The sequence below is a fragment of the Pipistrellus kuhlii genome, unplaced genomic scaffold (assembly GCF_014108245.1).
Source record: "Pipistrellus kuhlii isolate mPipKuh1 unplaced genomic scaffold, mPipKuh1.p scaffold_m20_p_2, whole genome shotgun sequence".
NCBI classification, from domain to species: Eukaryota; Metazoa; Chordata; class Mammalia; order Chiroptera; family Vespertilionidae; genus Pipistrellus; species Pipistrellus kuhlii.
Window position 1 is genome coordinate 102,304,239 of NW_023425515.1, and position 22,177 is coordinate 102,326,415.

Below are 22,177 nucleotides of genomic sequence, written 5' to 3' on the forward strand. Positions count from 1 at the left end.
CTGCTTGCAGCCAAGGGCCATGGAGACAGACTCAAGTGGTGGATCACTGGATCACTTGGAGCTTCCAGCAGGTTGCCAAAGCCCAAAGACAGTGTCTGACAGTAGTTAGCACCTAAGTACTCACAGGAAGCCCAGAATTGGCAGACAGAAGAGTGGTGTCCAAAGTGAGCTCTCATGGGGCATTAAACGTGGCTGAAACAAATAGCACTTCATCTTTTTTCTTTTTTTCTCTTCTTTTCCCTCCTTTTCCTCTTTTTTATTTTTCTCTTTCATTCTTTTTTCCTCTTTTTAAGTTTATCTTCTTCATCTATCTGACTTATTGATTTGTTATTCTAGTCTCTGTTGTTGTTTTGTTCATATATATAATTTTCCTCTTTCCTTCTAATAAATTTTTCTCTTTTCATTACTCAATTTTTTTTTCAGTCTTTCCTTTTTTTTACTTTTCTCCTGCTTTCTTATCTTTTTTCTTTCTTATTTTAGGTCCTCTGCTTTGCCCTCTATTTTCTTTTTCTAATTTTTTTCTTGATTTTCATTTCTCTTCTCTGTCCTTTATTCTAAATACTTTTCCTTCCCCTACTCTTCTAATTCATTCTTATTTTCTTATTTCAGCCTTTTTACCTACATATTCTGCTCCACCTTTTCTTGTTTGTTTTGTTTGTCTGTTTTGTTTTGTCCCCATATTTTTCTCTCTCTTTCTTTTTTTTCCCTATCATTCTTTCTCTCTTTTCTCTTTCCTAGTTCTCTCTTCTCTGGTGGTTACTTTTGTTGGTGCTATATGGGTCTTGTGTATGTTCTTGTTTTGTTTATTCTCATTTGTGTTTTGTCTTGTATTTCATACTGTCTAGTCAGCACCTACACAGGATCTTGCACAATGTGGTTGGGGGAGAGCCACATAGTCAGCCAACCTTAGAGGTGGCTCCATCCAAGAATGAAACAATAACATTCAAGACCCAACTACAACAGGAGAACCAAAATAATTCAAGCAAGTGGCTTTCCTAGAGCACCCAGTTGAGGATATCTAAGGGACTGTACCACTAGGTCCCACAAAACTCTTACTATGTAAGTCCACCCCCTCCCCAAATCTGAGAAGCATAGCAGTTTGATCTAATGCATAGAAATAAATATAAAGGGGCAGCAAAAATGAGACAACCCACAAACGAAATAAAATGAAGAATTGCTAGAAAATGAACTAAATGAAATGAAAGCAATCAATTTGTCAGATAAAGAATTCAGAATAATGGAAATACGAGTGCTCAAACTATTCAGTGAGACCTATAAGCAACTTAATAAGAATTATAAGGAAGTTAATGAGAATATGAAGGGATTTAATGAGAGCTAAACCAACATGAAAAGAGATGTTGAAAGAATAAGTGAGATTCAATTCGAAATGAGGAATAACATGGCTGAAATGAAGAACACCCTGGAAGGATTCAACAGTGCATTAGAAGAAGCTGAAGACAAAATCAGTGAATTAGAAGACAAGGTAAAAAAAAATAAAATAAAATAAAAATAGCCATTCAGAGCAGAAAATGGAAAAACAAAAAATAAAAAGTAGAAGAGTCTAAGGGAGCTTTGGGACATCATAAAATGAAATGACACCCACATAACAGAAAACTGAGCAAGGAACAGAAAACCTGTTTGAAGCAATAATGACAGAAAACTTTCTGACATGAGGAATAAAAAAGCCACACAAGTCTAGGAAGCACAGAGTCCCAATCAAGATGAACCCCAAAAGACCCACACCAAGACACATTTTAAATTTGCAAACATTGAAGAGAAATAATCTTAAAGGCTGCAAGATAGAGACAGAAAGTTACCTAAAAGGGAACTCCCATTGGACTATCAGTTTATTTCTCAATAGAAACACTTCAGGTCAGAAGGGAGGCAGGAGATATACAAAGTAATGAAAACTGAGGGACTGAATCCAAGACTACCCTATTTAGCAAGACTATCATTGAAAATGAAGGTAAGCCCTGGCTGGTTTGGCTCAGTGGGTAGCGTGTCAGCCTGGATACTGAAGCGTCCCAGGTTCAATTCTGGTCACATGCATGGTTGTGACCTCAATGCCCAGTATGGGATGTGCAGGAAGGAGCCAATAAATAATTCTGTCTCATCATTGATGTTTCTATCTGTCTCTCCTTCTCCCTCTCGGAAATAAATAAAAATATATTTAAAAAAAAAAAGAAAATTGAAGGTGAAATTGGGAGCTTTGCAAACACAAACAAAAAAGGCTAAAGGAATGTATTACCACCAAATCATCCATGCAAGAAATACTAAAGGGACTGCTATAAAAAGAATAGAAAGAGCCGAAACCAGTTTGGCTCAGTAGAGTGTCAGCCTGTGGACTGAAAGGTCCTAGGTTCGATTCTGGTCAAGGGCATTTACCTTGGTTGTGGGCACATCCCCAGTGGGGGTTGTGTAGGAGGCAGCTTATCGATGTTTCTCTCTCATTGATGTTTCTAACTTTCTCTCTCTCTTCCTCTCTGTAAAAAATCAATAAGTTTTAAAAAAAAAGGGGAAAAAATAGGAAGAGAGGGAGAAACATAAGGCATATAGAATAGAAATAGCAACAAACAAGTACCTATCAATAATAACCTTACATGTAAATGGATTAAATCGCCAATCTAAAGATATAGGACAGCTGAATGAGTACGAAATCATGATCTATCTATCTATCTATCTATCTATCTATATATATAGTCTACAAGAACGAAGGACTCACACAGACTGAAAGTAAAGTGATGAGAAAAAATGTTTCCAGGCAAAGGGGAAAAAAAACCTGGGGTAGCAATACTCATAAATGACAAAATAGACTCCAAAGTGAAGGCTAAAACAAGAGATAATGAAAGCCACTTCATAATACTAAGGAGATTGATACAACAAGATGACATAACCCTGGTAAACATATCTGCAACCAATATAGGAGTACCTAAGTACATATAAATAACTTCTGGAGTATATAAAGGGAGAGATTAACAGCAATACAATCACAGTAGGGGACTTTAAACCCCACTGACATCAATAGATAGATCTTCTAGATAAAAAGTCAACAAGGAGACAGTGATCCTAATCAACACATTAGATCATGTGGAATTGACATTTTCAGAACATTTCACTGCAAAGCTACAGAATATATATTTTTCTCAAATGCACATAGGAAATTTTCAAAGATAGGCCACAGGTTAGAACACAAACTAAGTCTCTACAAGTTCAAGAAGATCGTAATCATATCAAGCTTCTTCTCAGATCACAATGGCAGGAAATTAGACATTAGCTATAGTGAAAACCCTCCATGCCGAAACTGGTTTGGCTCAGTGGATAGAGTGTGGATCTGCAAACTGGAGGGTCCTAGGTTCGATTCCAGTCAAGGGCATAAACATCGGTTGCAGGCACATCCCCAGTAGGGGGTGTGCAGGAGGCAGCTGATCAATATTTCTCTTTCATCGATGTTTCTATAATAGTTCTCTATCCCTCTCCCTACCTCTCTGTAAAAAATCAATAAAATATATTTTTTTAAAAAGAAAAAAAAACTCTCCAAAAACATTCAAACACATGAAGGTTAAATAGCATGTTATAAAACAATGAATGGGTTACCAATGAGATCAAGAAATAAATTTAAAAAAAACTTCATGGAAACAAAGGAAAATGAACACACAACAACCCAAATTCTCTGTGAAACAGCAAAAGCAGCCCTGAGAGGGAAGTTCATAGCAGTACAGGCCTACCTCAAAAACATAAAAAATTAATAATAAACTATTTATCCCTACAACTAATGAATTAGAGAACAACAAGAACAGCCCAGAGTAAACAGAAGGAAAGAAATAATAAAGATATGAGCAGAAGTAAATGACATAGACTACAAAAAAATAATAATCAATGAAACGAAGAGCTGGGTCTTTAAATAGATAAGCAAGATTGATGAACTATTAAGAAGATAATCTGGATAAAATGGAAAGATTCCTAGAAAAATACAATATCACAAAACTGAATCAGGAAGAATCAAAAAACCTGAATAGGTCAAGATAATAACTGATGAAACTGAAGCAATAATAAAACACTATCAGCAAACAAAAGCCCTAGTTTCAATGGCTTCACAGGGGAATTTTTAAAGAAGAACTAATACCTATACTCATCAAGCTATCCCAAAAAATCCTAGAGGAAGAAACACCTCCAAGCCCTTTTTATGTGGCCAGCATTATCCTAATTCAAACCAGATAAAGAAACGACAAAGAAAGAGAATTACAGGCCAATATCCCTAATGAAGATAGATGCTGAAATCCTCAACAAAATACCCTGGTAGATTTCTCAGTGGTTAAAGTGTTGGCCCACGGACCGCAAGTTCAATTCTTTGTTAAGAAACCATACCTGGAAACCAAGATGGCAGCATAGGTAAACACCTGAACTTGTTGCCATGCACAACCATATCTAAACTACAAATAAAAGACAAAATGAATATCATCCAGAACACAGGAAGCCTGGCTAAGTGGAAATTCTACAACTAGAAGGAATGAAAAAAAACACATTGAGTCCAGTAGGAGGTGTGGAGGTGTGGAAGTGAAGGGCAAAGGTACGGAGGTACGCACAAAAGGGGCTGACAAACGGGTAAGCTGATGTCTTTCAATAGGGAAGGAGATACAAGCTCCCAACTGCTCTGAACTCCAGTTTCAGGCCAGATTCATACAGAGAGAAACTGGACTGTCTGGAATCAGGCTGGAAAGCAAGGGCAGCTTTGTCTCAGAGGTGCTTGCAGCAGTTCCTGCACAGTGCCGTGGGACACAGAGACCTGGGGGCCTCTTCGGGGCAGGACTGATGATCAGCAATTCTCTGAGATCCCACCCCACCCAATTTACAACCCCACCCAAGCTGTGCACAGAGGCTTTTGCATATTAATGGCCTGGCCTTTTGCAATCTAAAATTACCTAACAAACTGCAATTGGGTCAGAGAGTCCCAGAGCTTCCAAAAGAGGGCTCAAGGTTCCACAGCAGCTTGCATTGCTTCACAGCTGGGCTTCATCTGGGCACCTCCAAACCCTAAACAAAGAGGCAGAATCTGCAGATCTCTCTGTAGCTCCTGCTGGATGGCTTCAGGAAATGCTAACTTTGCACCTCCTTGGAGATCCAAGAACCAGTGTACTCAGTGGTCAGAGTGAAACTGTCCAGATTACAACTCTTCACATCCATAAGAGACACACTCAGGGGGCAGACTCAGTGAGTGCCAAAGCCCCACTGAAGCAAGTCCTACCTCATAAAGGTCTCTCCAGCAAAGAAGTTCTCCCATTGTAGACACAATTGGTCCTCATAGCCAATTGGCCTAGAGATCAATTCCACCCAGTGATACCAACAGCAATCAAGGCTTAACTACAACAAGACTGTACACAGAGCCCACAAAGGGGTACACCAAGAGTATCCACCTCAGGTAAGTGTGGAGGCTGAGCCTCTGGACCCTATAGGACACCTAGCACATAAAGCCACTATCAACACAGGGAAGCAGCCAAAATGCGGAGACAAAGAAACAGGCCACAAATGAAAGAAATGGAGGAAAGCAAATTACTGGATACAGAGTTCAAAACCACAGTTATAAGGTTATTCAAGAATCTTCTAGAAACCTCAGAGAAATATAGTGAGACCCTCAAAAATATGAAAAAGAACCAAGTAGAAATTAAGCATACACTGACTGAAATAAAGAATAATATACAGACTACAGGATCCCAAGAATCAAGTCAAAGATTTGAAATATGAAGAAGCAAAAAACATCCAATCGGAAAACCAAAAAAAGAAAAAAGAATCCAAAAATATGAAGATAGTGCAAGGAGCCTCTGGGACAACTTCAAGCATACCAACATCTGAATTATAGGGGTGCCAGAAGAAGAGAGAGAGCAAGATATTGAAAACCTATTTGAAGAAATAATGACAGAAAACTTACCCTACCAGGTGAAATAAATAGACTTACAAGTCCAGGAAGCACACAGAACCCCAAACAAAAGGAATCCAGAGGATCACACCAACACACAGCATAATTCAAATGCCAAAGGCAAAAGACAAAGAGAGAATCTTAACAGCAGCAAGAGAAAAACAGTTACCTACAAAGGAGTACCCACACGACTATCAGTTGATTTCTCAATAGAAACTATGCAGGCCAGAAGGGAGTGGCAAGAAATATTGAAAGTGATGAATAGCAAGAACCTACAACCAATATTACTCTATGCAGCAAAGCTATTGTTTATAAGTAAAGGTCAGATAAAAAGCTTCACAGATTAAAAAAAAAACACAAAAAAAAACTAAAGGAGTTCACCGCCAAACCAGTATTATACGAAATGCTGAAAGGTATTCTTTAGGAAAAGGAAGAAGAGAAAAAGGTAAAGATAAAATTTATGATCAACAAAGTGACAACAAATAGATATCTATCAACAAGTGAAACTAAAAATCAAATGAATAAAAAAATCTGATTAACTGAATAAACTACTGAATAGAATAGAATCAGGGGCATAGAAAGGGAGTAGACTGATAATTCTTGGGGGGAAAGGGTATAGGGTGCAGGAAGAGACTGGACAAAAATCATATAACTATGGAGGAGGACAGTTGGAGGGGTGGGAATTGGGTGGAGGGGAGCTATGGAAGAAAAAAAGAACTGTAATAATCTGAACAATAAAGATTTTTTTTTTTTTTTTTTTAAAGGATCCATAGCTGAGTTGAGGTTTTGATTCTGGGCTCTGGTAGGGGCACCTGTGGGAGGCAACCAAGTGATGTATCTCTCACACACTGATGTTTCTCTCTCCATGTCTTTCTCTCTTGTCCTTCCTCTATCCTTCCACTCTAAAAATCAATGGAAAAATATCTTCAGGTGAGGATTAACAAAAACAAAGCAAAATCAAAGAAGAAATTAAAGAAGATACAAACAAGTGGAAGCATACGCTATGTTCATGGATTGGAAGAATAAACATCATTAAAATATTCATGGTACCCAAGTGATCTATAGATTTAACGCAATTCCTACTAAAACACTAATGGCATGTTTGACAGATCTAGAACAAATATTCCAAAGTTTATGTGGAACAACAACAACAAAATCCCAAATAGCCTCAGCAATCTTTAGAAAGAAAAATAAAGTTGGAGGGATCACAATACTGGACATCAATAATACTACAAATTTACTGTAATCAAAACAGCCTGGTATTGGCACAAGAACATGCATATAGATCAATGGAACAGAACAGAGAGCCCAGAAATCAACCTAAGCCTTTATGCTCAATTAATATTTTACAAAGGAGACAAGAGCATACAGTGGAGCAGAGACCGTTTTGGCTCAATGGATAGAGCGTCGGCTTGGGGACTGAAGGGATCCGGGTTCGATTCCAGTCAAGGGCATGTACCTTGGTTGCAGGCATATCCCCAGTAGGGGGTGTGCAAGAGGCAGCTGATCGATGACTCTCTCATCGATGTTTCTAGCTCTCTATCTCTCTCCCTTCTTCTCTGTACAAAATCAATAAAAATATATTAAAAAAAAAAGAGCATACAGTGGAGTAAAAACAGTCTCTTTAGTAAATGGTGTTGGGAAAATTGGACAGCATCATGTAAAAAAAAATGCAACTAAACCACCAATTTACATCTTATACAAGAATAAACTCAAAATGGGTAAAAGACTTAAATATAAGTTGTGAAAATTTAAAAATCCTAGAAGAAAACACAGGCAGTAAAATCTGACAACAATATTTTGCCAATGTGTCTCCAAGGGAAAGGGAAACACAGGGAAAAAAAATAAACAAATGGAACTACATCAGATTAAAAAGCTTCTGCATAGCCCTGACCGGTTTGGCTTAGTGGATAGAGCATAGGCCTGCAGAATGAAGGGTTCCAGGTTCAATTCAGGTCAAGAGCATATGCCCAGTAGGGGGTATGCAGGAGGTAGTTAATTAATGTTTCTCTCCTATCGATGTTTTCTTCTCTGAAAAAAAAAAAAAAAAAAAAAATCAGTAAAATACATTTAATAAATAATAAACTGGCAACTGTTAAAAAAAAAATTCTGCATAGCAAAAGAAACCATCCATAAAATTACTGTATGGGAGAATATATTTGCCAATAATTCATTAGACAAGGGGTTCATCTCCAATATATATAAAGAACTTATAAAACTAAACACCAGGAATACAAATAATCCTATTTAAAAACAGGCAAAAGCCCAGTGTGGCTCAGTGCTTGAGTGTCTACTTACTATGTCCCAGGATGTTTGTTAGAGAGTGGGAATTTTTGAGCATGTTTTCTCCTAGTTGACTTGGCCATAAATTCCAGCTACAACGAACAAAATAACCTTACAAAATAGACCAACTTTCCTGATAATGGGATGCAGTTACTTACTCCACCAGGTGCCAGGATCCTATAAATGACATGTTGACTTTACCTAAGAAAAACTACTTTGTTTTAAATTGTTTGCTCTGCAAAAACAGGTGGTAGTGAATGGGTATAAATATAGTCAGACACAAAGGGTTGGGGCTGCTCTCTGGGCTGCGTGGAGAGAGAGCAGTCAGCTGGCTGTTTATTAAAAGGCTCCCTAAATTTTATTGATAATTTGGACTGGACTCCTGTGGTCATTTACTTGCATTCACTCCATAACAGGTTGTGCTTCGATTCGGGTCAGGACCCATGCCCTAGTTTCGAGCTCCATCCAAATTAGGGGGCATGCAGGAGGGAGCCAATTAATGATTCTCGCTCATCATTGATGTTTCTCTCCCTTTCTCTTCACCTTCTGAAATCAACAAAAATGTATTTTTCTAAAAAGTAAAATGATAAATACAAGCTTCTTTTACAAAGGTGGGTACCAGGCAACAATTAACAGATAACAATTACAATGAGGGAATTTGTGGTCAGTGTCCTGGCACCATTTGTTGTGCCCTGAGGGATCTGTTAAAAAGGGGAGTTACAAATTACCTTGACATTCCACAAGTTTGTTAGATGCAAAAAGAATATAGCCTCCGTAAAGATGAAGTTGATCTTTTTCATGTAAGACCCTGGCCAAGGACATAAACTGCTTTTAACAAAAGGTTTTAATTCAGACCATCCTTTGTGGTTACTTAGGTCTCCCGAGTTTGCAAGGCCTTTCCTAAGTTAATCAGGTTAGCCTGTGGCCCCTTTTCCTCCACACAAGTAACAGTAAATCCCTATCCTAACTGGATCACTAAATAAAGGGAATTGACTGACTGGACACGTACACTAAATAAAGGGAATTTACCGACTCACTGACCAAGTAGATTCGGCCCCCAGCTTCATCGCTGTGACTGGGCTGCTCCAAGGTCTGCAGCCCCGCGAGGCCCCCTGGGGCCCGGGGTCGGTATCCAGCTTGGCCCGTAGCAGCGGGAGCGGAAGCGGAAGCGGCCGGGGCGCAGCCATGGAGACGCGTGGGGTGGGGCAGCCGGAGGAGCGCCACCTTTGACCTGCCATCGGCCACGTCAGAGGCCGGCGCAGACGCAAGTTCCAGTCGGCGCCGGAGCGGCGGGCCGGGGACTGCGCGGTTGCTGGGCCGCGGTGGGCGAGCCGCCATGGAGGTAACGCGGCCGGAGCCCCGAGCCGCGCGCTTGGGTGGGACCCGCTGCCTTCTCGCGAGCCGTCCGCCCGGGCTGGGCGCGGGGAGAGGCCCGGGAGAGGGCTCAGCAGCCTCCCGCAGTTTCCCCACCGCCCCAAGCGCCGGCCCTCGCGGCCCCGGGCCCATTAGAACCGCTCCTGCACGATTGCTACCATCAGCCCCAGTGGCAGACCCTCCTTCCCCAGGTCTTTCTCACGGTAAAGGTTTCCACCTGATCCCACGGAACGGTGTTTTACCTCTCAAGGTTCCGCGTTCTGTTCAGATTAGGAAAACAGTTCTGACCACCTGGGTTTGATTGTTTTGCAGGATCCTGTCCAACACGGGGTGGCTTCACCAGCCCCGTCTGGAGCCGGGAAATCGAAGGTGAAGAGAATACTTGCCTTGTGGCTCCCTGGAGAGTGGAAGGCTGATGAATTGAAAAACTGTGGCATGGGAGTGGGGGAGGGGTTATTTAAAATAGCCTTTCTCCTAAGGCTTTCAATTTTAGTTTTCACAGTCACCCATCTGTTCCCTTTTCAAGTTTACTGGTATGAAAAGAGTTGACTCTGTTTACTTCCTGCGCCTGGTTAGCACAGCTGAGAGATTATGTAAATTTCAGACATAAACAAAGCAGTCTAATTTATGACGACTCATAGTGAGGTGGAAAGAGCAGACATGGGGTAGGAGTCAAGGGACTTGTGTAGGCGTCTCCTGTGATGCGAAGATAGAGTTCAATTGTGTAATTTTCACTGCCCGTTTATCCTTCATGATTCTCACAGGTAGCAGTTTTATCACTTGCATGCTAAGTTTCAGGCACTTGCCTAAACACCTTCATTTCAGATTAATGGTAACCATGAGATAACTACCATTGTTCCCCAGTTTTACAGATGAGTAATTTTAAGTTAAGTAATTTAAGTGATTAAAGTTAAGTAATTTCCCCTGAGTTTTAGCTAAAACCGTATTGCAGCATGATTCATCTTATTGCTATAAGAATTATGCTTAAAGAAATCAAAACCTAGAAAGTGTCTTAACCTCTGACAATGTCTGTAAGACGTGCTATTTTTACATTTCCTAGTGGTTGCTTAACTAATAATTGAAGTTGCATTTGCTCATTTTAAAAAATGTAGTATTTGGTTGACATACAGTAGGATTTTCATTTTTGGGGAGATGTGATGTTTCTTTTGCAATATAGTAGAAACATGAGTTATAGCAAATTGGTAATGTCACTACATCTTTCAGCTGGAAACATTGCCCAAGGAAGATCTTATCAAGTTTGCCAAGAAACAGATGATGCTAATACAGAAAGCTAATTCAAGATGCACAGGTATTGGGTTGAAACTATCTTAACAAAAATATTATTTAATCATAGTTAAAAATTAGTTTTTAATAGTACATTTGTTTGTTTTGTTTACTAGTGAATCCAGTAAAATCTTAGACAGTGTAGTGAAATCTGTTATTTAGCATTCTAACCATTTGCCTCTCATTTTTTTAACCTTACATCTCTAAAATGCAGTTCCTTTGAATTATTAAAATAAAGGAAGATATTTAAAACAATTTGTTAAATTAAGTACCTTTTTAAACTTAATTTAGATTACATATTCTTCTGAATCAAGCATGTTTCTAGATGTATTAAAATGTACATCTAGAGTAGTCAGTTGAAATGTTAGAGATACGAGGTTGTGAGTCAAAGAAGTAAAACAAGGCTTAAGTAAATAAAAAATTTCCACTCTGAAATTTTGAATTATATTTACTTGCTGAAGTTGATTGAGTCCTTATTTAGTTTTCCTTTCTTTATATACCAAAAGGATGAAGAAATTAGTATCCTTTTTTAGTATGTGTGGGTTAGTGCTTAAATTTTCAATGATTTAACAAATGTTAACTGCCCAGCCTAAAAGCCAAATTTTATTTTCTGTTAGGAAAGGTCACATTGTGTTTTGGAAAGTTGATCAATTTGTGAGAAAGTAATTTATTTGGAAAGACGTTCCTGGCCCCAGACCTAGACATGAGTGGATGAAATAGATTAACATCTATGTTTAATATGAGGTTAGTTGTTGCTTTAAGATTCTACAGTAAGAAGTTGTTTTCAGCTGAAATAACATAATGCTTAGGATTTGCTTCAAAATTTGATGGAAAGTTGAAAGTGAATGCAGGTCAGAATGAAACAAGATTGGCTATGTAATAATTGCTAAATCAAGGTGATGAGCATAGGATAATTAATCATACTATTCTCTTTATATATTTGGAGTTTTTCATAATAAAAAGGAAAATAAAAGGTAATAATGGGTGAAGTTAATATTTTCTCAAATTATTTGTTGTTTCTTAAATGTATTATAATTTATAGTGATTTTTTTCTAAAAGAAAGTACTTATTCCTGTAGCCAGTTATTTTTCATTGCTGAACTGGAATCTTTTTTTTTTTTTTTTTTTTTTTTTTGTTTAGAATTAGAGAAAGAAATTGAAGAACTCAAATCAAAACCTGTTGCTGGAGGAACTCATGAAGTTATTAAGGTGATGAAACATTTGTGAATATTGCTTTTATTTTGATTTATTTACTTAGAGGAAATGTCTAATGACCTTCATATTTCTGTGAGGGCTGTCAGCTTCCTGGACCACTCTCTAGCTTTCTGCCCCTGTTTCTCCACTTCCTCTCTGCCGTTAGATAAGTTTGTAATCACTCTGTCTGACTATAAAAAGAGAGGATTAAATGATCTCTGGCTCCCTTCTGTTCTGAAATGAGTATTATTCCCTCTCCTTTTCATCAAACAGACTGTAACAGTGGTTGTTGCCTCAGTCTCAGTCCTGCTTCTCTCCTCCTCAGAAAGCCCAGGACATTGATGACGTTTGTGGGCTGATCACTTATATATACATTTAATTTACAGATAGGTATGTATCCCTGGACTTGACTACTAACCGTATCTCACAGGTGAATTTCTAGCTATTGGGGGGAAAATCTTTACCCATTTCTCGAGTCCACTCTTCAACATGACTCTCCTCTTCTCTGGACAACCAGGGGTAGCACACTTCCAGGCCTTTAACATTAGAGATTCCTCAGCTCCCCTGTCTCTAACTCTGTGTGTCAGTTACCAGAGTTTTTTTTTCAAGCTAAGGCGGCAGTTCACCCTCCTTCTCTCCCTGTCCATAGCTCTGTGTGAAGCGCTTCATGTCATATGTGACTTAATTTAATAACCCCATAACTAGGCTCTCTATCTCTTTTTACTGCTATATCCAATCACCAGATCACTGAACGTTACTTTTACCTTGTTATTCTGTTTAAGAACCTGAGTTGCTTATTACCTGCCATTAACACTAATAACTAAATACTTTTTCCTTTCCCCACTTGGCTTAACTTTTTGAAAGTTTCGCTTCTCAAAGCTGTGCAATAATTTTTTTCTTGCTTTTCCATATTTGTAATTTGAGTTTTGCCATCTATTCTTTTATTATATGTTATCTTACACTCTTATTAGATGGCTCTAAATTTGTGAGCAGTGAACAATTGAAAGACTTCTAGAAAGTTACTACAGGAGTTTTTAAATCCCTATGTATATCATGCGATATAATAATTTTGTTCTTTACTCAGCTAAAATAGTATGTAGTGAATGGCATGCACAAATACTATTTGGATTTATAATGAACTGATTTATTTAAACACTAGAGACCCAGTGCGTGAAATTCATGCATTGGAGGGGCGGATTCCGTCAGCCTGGCCTGTTTCCTCTCACAGTCTGGCAGCCCTCCGGGGTGGGAGGTGACCCAGCAATCAGGGGAAGGCAACACCCTATCACACCTCTGCTGCTGTACTGTTGTCAGTGCAAGCCTCAGCTGGCCCTGGTTACCTGAGCCTTGGGTAACCCTGAGCAGCTGGGCAGCCACCATTGGAGGCTTACCTTTGCCTCAGACTGACCCTGGGCAGCTGGGTGGCTGAGGTGGCCTGGCCTTGCCATATGCCTGCTGCCCCAACAGGGCTGAGGGGACTGGGTGCCACCATCTTTGAGGGTGGGGCAGTCAATTAGCATATTCCCTCATTTGCTGTGGGCACCACCATCTTTGCGACAGCGTGAGGGTCAATTAGCATATTCCCTTTTTATTAGGACTAGTGGCCTCATGAATATAATTTGTGCACAGGGGAGAGGGTTGTTCCTCAGCCCAGCCTGTACCCTCTCCAATCTGGGACCCTTTGGGGGGTGGTATTAGGTCTAGTAATAATTAATGTCGTTTTCTAATACTTTTTAAATCGAATTTATTTAAACAATACAACAAAATTTAATCAACAATATAGTTGCCGTTGTTTTCTACTACTTGTGCCCAACGCTCAGGAAGCATTTTAATCCCTCTGTTGTAAAATTCTTGTGATTTTGATGCAAAAAATTCGGTCAATGCATTTTTGAGGCATTCTTCATTATTAAATTTTTTTCGAAGAAGAAAGTTTTGCAAAGAACGAAACAAATGGTAATCGGAAGGGGCAATATCAGGAGAATATGCAGGTTGAGGGAGAACTTCCCATTCCAACTGGCGCAGTTTTTCAGCACTGATTCTTGCAGTATGCAGTCGTGCGTTATCGTGGTGAAGAATTACGCCCTTCCAATTAATCAGCGCGGGTTCTTTTTCTCTTAAAGCTTGGGCTAACCTTTCCAGTTGTGCACTGTACACTGCACTTGTAATGGTTTGGTTAGATGGTAAAAGTTCATAATGAAGAATTCCTTTAAAATTCCACCAAACACACAACATCACTTTTTTCGCATGCAAGTCAGATTTTGGCGTGGGCTGCGGAGCCTCATTTTTGTCCAACCATTGAGGCTGCCTTTTCAAATTAACATACAGCACCCATTCTTCATCTCTGGTAACAATTTGCTCTAAAAACGGCAAACGGTTTTGACGAGAGAGGAGCGAACTGCAAATTGTGACTCTTTGATTATGGTTGTTGTCTGTCAACTCATGAGGAACCCATTTTCCAAACTTTTGGACTTTGCCAAGTGCACGCAATTGATTGGAAATTGTTTTTTGTGAACAATTTAAAGTTGTCGCAAGCTCTTGTTGGGTAATTTGAGGATTTTGCACCAAAAGAGCTTGAAGAGCTTCTTGATCAAAATTGGACACACGGCCTCGACCACTCTTGTCATCTAACGAAAAATTTCCCTTGCGAAATTTCTCAAACCAACGCTGGCATTTTCTGGCGCTAACTGCATCTTGACCAAGAGCACTACAGATGTTTTTTGCAGCCTCACTTGCTTTTCTTCCTAATTGGAACTCGTAAAGCATGCAGTGCCGAATATGCTCTTCTTCCGCCATCTTCTTAGCCCTAGTTTTGCAACAAAAACCAAACCAAACACAAACTTTTTCAAGCAAAACTTGTTAATTGCACTTCACACGTTCTGTAGATACCACGTGTTTGAAGGTTATGTCAATACAAGTCAATGCCAAGCAAGATTTTAAACGAATGTTTAAAAACGACATTAATTATTACTAGACCCAATAGACTGCCCGTTTAGGCACAGTCCCTTTGATCGGGCTTAAACCAGCAATTGGACAGCCCTCTCGCAATCCAGGACTGCTAGCTCCTAACCACTCACCTGCCTGCCTGCCTGCCTGATTGCCCCTAATGACTCTGCCTGCTGGTCTACTCGCCCCCTACTACCCCACCGACCAGCCTGATCACCTCCAACTTCCCCCTCATGCCAGCGTACTCGCCCCCACCTGCCCTCCTTGCCTACCTGCTCACCACAATGGCTGTTCCATCCTGGCCTGATCACCCACAACTATCCTCCCCTCTTGGCCCAACCACAATGGTTTTGTCCAGAAGACAAATTGCCTCTACCTTGGCCCAACCACAATGGTTTTGTCCAGAAGAACATCCAGAAGGTCTCCTGGAATGTCGCCCAGTCTAATTAGCATATTACCCTTTTATTAGTATAGATAGAGGTCTGGTGCATGGTGGGGGCCAGCTGGTTTGCCCTGAAGGGTGTCTCGAATCAGGATGAGGGTTCCCTTCAGGGCAAGGGGCCTGTGATGGTTTTTAGGCCAGCCATGCCCCCATTGGGGTAGAGATCCCCAATGTGAACGGTGCTGGCTTGGGTGAAGAGCTGGAGCAGATTTCAGGCTGGCTACGCCCCCCAGCGGGGACCCTTACCCCATGGGGCATGGCCAGCCTGGGTAAAGGGCCGAAAGCCATTTTCAGGCTGGCTACGCCCCCCAGCGGGGACCCTCACCCTGATGGTGGAATGGCCAGCATGGGTGAAGGGCTGAGGCCATTTGAAGTCCCCTCAGCAGCTGGCCTGGGTGACCCGAGCCTCCCACACACTCAAGATATGTGGCCACTGCTCGCAGGTCCCTCCTTTCATAGTCGGTGAGGGCAGACAGGCGGGAAGCTTGGGTCGCCCCTGGCAATGAAGGAAGCCAACTCTGGAACCAGACTGCCTGTCAGATCTTCAGATCCCTGCCTACTCTGCCACTTATCAGCTGTTTGACCATGACTAAGTTTCTTCATTCTCTGTGACTCAGTTCCTTCAACTGTAGACTAGAGCTAATAATACCTATTTTTCATAGGGTTGTTTTGAGTATTATGAGTAAATAAATGTACAGCACTTAGAATTGGGTCTGTCACATAAGTACTTGATAATTATTAATTATCATTATTTCTAAAATATTTTTTTTGAGAGAGAGGGAGAGAGAAAAAAACATCAATGATAAGAGAGAACCATTGATGGGCTGTCTCCTGCACTCCCCCTACTGGGGATTGAGCCCTTGACCAGAGTCTGGGACCCTTCAGTCCACCGGCCAATGCTCTGTCCACCAAGCCAAACCAGCTATCGTTGTATTTGTGGGAATGTTTTATGCACATATATGAATGCACACCAGAAGGCTTTTGTATTTGAAAACCATAAGGATTCTCTTCTAATATGTATTAGTTAACTCTTAGCTCTTAAAATACTTTCTATACAACTGCATTTCAGGATACTTAAATATCTCCCCTTTATTTGTTCCTTATCATCAATCAATGTATTCTCCTATTCTGTCAAAACTGTTTCTAGAGATGAGATTAGAAAATTTCTCTAAGTTAGCAAACATTAACTTTTAGGTTATCAACACTATTAAAAGAGAAATATGCAAAATTGACCGTACTGCCGCAACACCCACCAATCAGGACTGAGTATGCAAATTACCCCAACAAAGATGGTAGGTTGATTTGCATACACAGACACAGAGCAGCAGGGCAGGGCAGGATGCCTGCTATGCAGAGGAGGGCAGGGGGCAGAGGGAACGACACAAGCAACACTCTGGCCAGAGCAGACTAAAAGTGGAAGGTAGCAGCCAGAGGAAAGGCCTGGGTGCCAGAGGAAAACCAGTGCCAGCAACCAGAGGAAGGGAGGCCTGTTGCATGAATCTTTGTGCAACGGCCTCTAGTTAGTTTAATAATTAACCCATGTTATCCTGACCACACAATTCCCAGAAAGTAAAGCTTTGGTAAAAGTTTAGCTGTCTTTTACAATGACCTCTATTTTCCAAATGGTCAAATTAGTACTCTCCTTCTGCACTAATTTGATCTGGCTGTTTTTTTAGTATTGCTGCACAGCTATCCTGGACTTGGCCTCTTGCCATGATCCTGTGAATTTTTACACTGCTTTCCTATGTTGGCCCTCCTGTTTGCTAGGTCACATGTCTTCACCTTCTTGGTTAACCTTCTCATTTGGTATAGCATGTCCTTCTATAATGTTGTAAGAGTGGATGCATGGGAGGAAAACTTTTGTCATCTTATGTATTAAAAATGAACTTATTCTGCTCTCATGTTTGAATAACAGCTATAACTTGATATAGAAGTCTAAACTTCCTACATATGTGCTTTTTGTTTTAATAACAAAGTTTTTTTTTTTATCTATACTAATAATAGAGGACTATGCAAATTGGCTGGGACACCATCACATAACGACCAATCAGGATGGGGCAGGGCTGTGGCAGAGAGCTCTCAGCACGCCTCTACTGGGGGTCTGAAGGGCACTGAGAGGAAGGGATATCAGATAGGCAGTTAGAGGGATCAGGCCAGCAGGGGAAAGCAGTTAGAGCCATTAGGCAGGTAGACAAGTGAGCAGTTAGGAGCCAGTGGTTCCAGATTGCAAGAGGGATTCTGGATTGGAGAAAGTGCAGGCTGGGCTGAGGGACCCCCTCTTCCGTGCATGAATTTCGTGCACTGGGCCTCTAGTTTCATATAAGTCCAGAGATAGGCAATTCAAGGATGATGGATGATGAATGTTTACCTAGGATTTTAAAATTAAGGATTAATATACACACACACACACACACACACACACGTATATATATCTGTGCTTTTCCTGTCTGTGATCAATCCATTATATTTATGCATGTGATCAATCCATTATATTTAACTTTGGGCAAACAAATCCTGTTTCAAACAGGCATTGTCTGAACATCTGGATGCTGTTCTTCTGGAAAAAGCAGAGACTGAGCAACAGTGTTTTTCTCTGAAGAAGGAAAATATTAAAATGAAGCAACAGGTTGAGGTAAGCAATATTTTAATTTTTTATTAACTTATATAGTGTGGTAATGAATTTTAGACTTAAGATTTTAAAAAGCCTCTGATCTGATTTTACCAGTTTACAAACAAGAAAATAAATTGATATTTAAAAAGAAAAATAACTGAAATCATTCAACTACAAGAGATGGAGCTAACATTTCTTTGTTGTATTGTTTAAACTTCCTTCTTGCTAATGTCATTCTTTTTCTTTTTCTTTTTTTTCTTTATTGATTTCAGAGAAGGGAGAGGGAGAGAGATAGAAACATCAGTGATGAGAAAGAATCATTGATTGGCTGCCTCCTGCACACTCCCTACTGGACTTTAGCCTGCAACCCAGGCATGTGCTATTGATCAGAATTGAACCTGGGACCCTTCAATCTGAAGGCTGATGCTCTATCCACTGAACCAAACCGTCTAAGGCTAATGTCATTCGTTAATAAAAATGCAGTAAAAAAGTATCTTATGAAAAAGTTTGTATATATTCAGTTCTAGGATATGCAGTTGCTTGTTGGGTCTGGGCAAATTTTTCCAAAAAGTCTTTTATTAATCTAAACAGGAGCCTTTTTTTTTTTTTTTTTTTTTTTAATATATTTTATTGATTTTTCACAGAGAGGAAGAGAGAGGGATAGAGAGCTAGAAACATCGATGAGAGAGAATCATCGACCAGCTGTCTCCTGCACACCCCCCACTGGAGATGCCCCCGCAACCAACGTACATGCCCTTGTCTGGAATCGAACCTGGGACCCCTCAGTCCACAGGCCAACACTCTATCCACTGAGCCAAACCGGACTTGGCTAATCAGGAGCCTTTTGATGTAATACAACTTACATAATTTGTCCTTTTAAAAGAAAATTAAATTAATAAATTTCCTAGTTATTACTCTGAATGGCATTAGCACTATTGATATATATATTGTCATACTTAAGATAGTCAGACCCTAAGTAGAATTCTTGAAATATCAGTGTCCTATTTCGCTAAGTACTTTTCTGTTCAATTCCTGTTCTTTCTAGTTAGCCTGTGACTAATACTTTTCTTGAGGACAGGGGTTTCTTTTGTCTTAATTAAATAATTATTTTTAATTTTTATGTCTTGATTTTTTTTAAGAGAGAGAGAAAAAAATATTGATTTGTGATTCCACTTATTTATGCATTCATCGATTGTTTCTTTTATGTGCCCTGACCTGTGATTAAACCCACAACTTTGTCATATTGGGACGACACTCTAGCCAACTGAGCTATCTGCCTGGGACTAATAAAATAATTTTTATGTGCTTATTTTTATAATAGGATTCTGAAAATAAGATGGAAGATATCCACAAGGAGTTTGAACAGTCACAGAGGAACTGTATGAAGCAAATGGAAAATTTGAAAAGTGAATTAATGGCAGTACATTGTAAATATAGTGAAGATAAAGCTAGATTGCTAATGGAATTGGAAGAAGCAAAAAAAAAACAATTAGAGTTTTCAGAACAACTTAAATTTCAGAGTGACTCTGAAGATAATGTTAAAAATCTGCAAGAAGAGATTCAGAAAATTAGGGCAGCCTTTGAGGAGCAAATTTTATATCTGAAAAATCAATTAGAAGATGCCACAAATGAAAAGGAACAAGAAATTACTCATCTTCAAAAAGTCATTGAGGCTAATTCTCAGCATTACCAAAAAGATATTAATAGTTTGCAAGAAAAACTTACGCAGTTGAAAGCTACACATCAAGAAGAGGTGAAAGAATTGATGTGCCAAATTGCAGCATCTGCTAAAGAACAAGAAGCAGAAGCCAATAATTTTAACCAGCTAAAGGAGAACTTAGTCAAACAAGAGGCAAGTGAGAACAACATTCAGGAGAAATATGAATGTGAATTAGAAAACTTAGGGAAAGCCTCAAATGCAAACCAAGAAAATCAGATGTCTTCTTTGCTCTTAAAAGATACTTTTGTAGAACAAATAGTAAATGAAAAAGTCAAACACTTAGAAGATACTTTAAAAGAACTACAGTCTCAACATAATATTTTAAAAGATGAGGTAATTTATATGAATAATCTTAAATTAAAACTTGAAATTGATGCCCAACATATAAAGGATGAATTTTTTCATGAGCGGGAAGATTTAGAATTTAAAATCAACGAATTATTACTAGTTAAAGAAGAACAGGGCTGTGTAATCGAAAAATTAAAATCTGAGCTAGAAGATTCAAATAAACAATTTTGCCACATTACAGAACAGCATAACAAAGAAATACAGAGTCTTCAGAAGCAACATCAAAAAGAAATATCAGAACTACATGAGTCATTTTTGTCAGATTCAGAAAAAGAAAAATTAACTTTAATGTTTGAAATACAGTGTCTTAAGGAGCAGTGTGAAAACCTACAGCAAGAAAAGCAAGAAGCAGTATTAAATTATGAGAGTTTGCGAGAGATTATGGAAATTTTACAAGCAGAACTAGGGGAATCTGCTGGAAAAATAAGTCAAGAATTTGAATCAATGAAGCAACAACAAGCATCTGATGTTAATGAACTTCAGCAGAAGCTCAGAACTGCTTTCAATGAAAAAGATGCCCTTCTTGAAACTGTGAATCATCTCCAAATAGAAAATGAAAAGTTATTGTCACAAAAAGAACTTGTACCAGAACTAGAGAAAACCGTAAGAAATCTTCAAGAAAAGAATGATGCATATTTAGTCAGTCTCAGTCAGAGAGATTCCATGTTACAAGAATTTGAAGCAAAGATAAGTTCTCTTACAGAAGAAAAAGATGGCTTAAGAAGTAAAATTAAAAATTCTCATAAAGAGATGGGTAATCTCCATATAAAATGTGAAAGGGAAGAAAAGTTAAATCTAGAACTTAGGGAAAAAGTTCAGCAAACTACCCAATATAACAGTGCACTAGAACAAAAGGTAAATGAATTGACAGGAGAACTAGAAGAAACTTTAAAAGAAAAAGACCTAAGTAACCAAGAACTAGAAAAGCTTATGATTCAATTGAAAACTCTCTCTGAAAATCAGGAAGCATTGTCATCTGAAGTGAAGTCTCTTTATGAGGAAAATAGTAAGCTAAGTTCAGAAAAGAATCATTTGAGTAGAGATTTGGAAGCTTTCTTTTCTCAAAAGAAAGAATATTTTATTCTTAAGGAACACATTTCTGAATTAGAAAAGAAACTTCAGTTAACAGTTGAAGAGCGAGATAATTTAAATAAACTGTTTGAAAATGAGCAAATCCTGAAATTATTTGTTAAAACTCAGTTGTATGGTTTTCTTAAACAAATGGGGCTGGAAGTAGAAGAAAACGAAGAGCAAGATGTTACAAATATCCTACAAGCTGTAGGTGAATCCTTAGCTAAAACAAATGAGGAAAAACACAACTTGCTCTTTCAATATGATAAAAAGGTAGTAGAGTTAGAAAAAAATATTAAGTGCCTTCAGGAGGAGAATATAGTTCAATGTGAGGAACTTAGGTCTTTACTGAGAGACTATGAACAAGAGAAAGTTCTCTTAAAGAAAGAGTTAGAAGAAACGAGATTAGAAAAAGAGGCCCTGCAGTCTAATCTTTTAGAAATGAAAAATGCTAAATTAAAAACAAGGCTTGAAAATCCGAATCTTTCAATTCAAGTTGAAGAAATGTCTCAAAAATTGTGTAGCAACATTGAAATCAATAATGAAAAAGAAAAATCTTTTATAAAGGAACTTGAAAACCTAAGGCTAGCACTAAAACAAAAAGAATCTGAATTGCAAGATCTGAAAGCAGAGTTGATATTATTAAAGGTATTTTAATTTGAATTTTATCAATTTAAATGCTTAGTTCTAATTGTAAGCTCTAAAAAACAAACTTTTTTACACTTCAAAGTCAGGATTTAAATTTTTGGCATTTAAGCTTAAATGGGAAATTTCTGAAAGATACATTCTTTTTCCTGATAATTTTTTGGTTTTAGATCATTTTAGAAATGATGTTGCATAAGATTAAGTGATATTGTTTAACTTTATAGTCAACAGCACTAAGAATGAAAAAATTTGAATTTCATTCTTGTGTGATGTACATATTACCTTTCTTAAGGTCAATATTACCTGTTCACCAAATTCTTTTTGTATGGATTCTGTAATAATGATTTTCATA

At 38.7% G+C, this 22,177-nt stretch overlaps 1 protein-coding gene across 6 annotated transcripts in view; it reads left to right on the plus strand.

Annotated features, from left to right (window-relative positions):
* Positions 1–9,403: 9,403 nt before the first annotated feature.
* GCC2 (GRIP and coiled-coil domain containing 2) overlaps positions 9,404–22,177 on the plus strand; it is a 76,500-nt gene continuing 63,726 nt past the window's right edge. For all 6 annotated transcript variants that reach the window (XR_004989636.2, XR_004989635.2, XM_036447974.2 and 3 more), the window contains exons 1-6: positions 9,404–9,536; positions 9,881–9,937; positions 10,793–10,877; positions 11,993–12,060; positions 17,958–18,062; positions 19,363–21,828. Coding sequence is in view for 4 of the 6 variants with exons in the window: in XM_036447974.2 (XP_036303867.1) it covers positions 9,531–9,536; positions 9,881–9,937; positions 10,793–10,877; positions 11,993–12,060; positions 17,958–18,062; positions 19,363–21,828 (2,787 nt within the window). In the remaining 2 variants the exon portion in view is untranslated. The remainder of the gene's footprint in view (positions 9,537–9,880; positions 9,938–10,792; positions 10,878–11,992; positions 12,061–17,957; positions 18,063–19,362; positions 21,829–22,177) is intronic.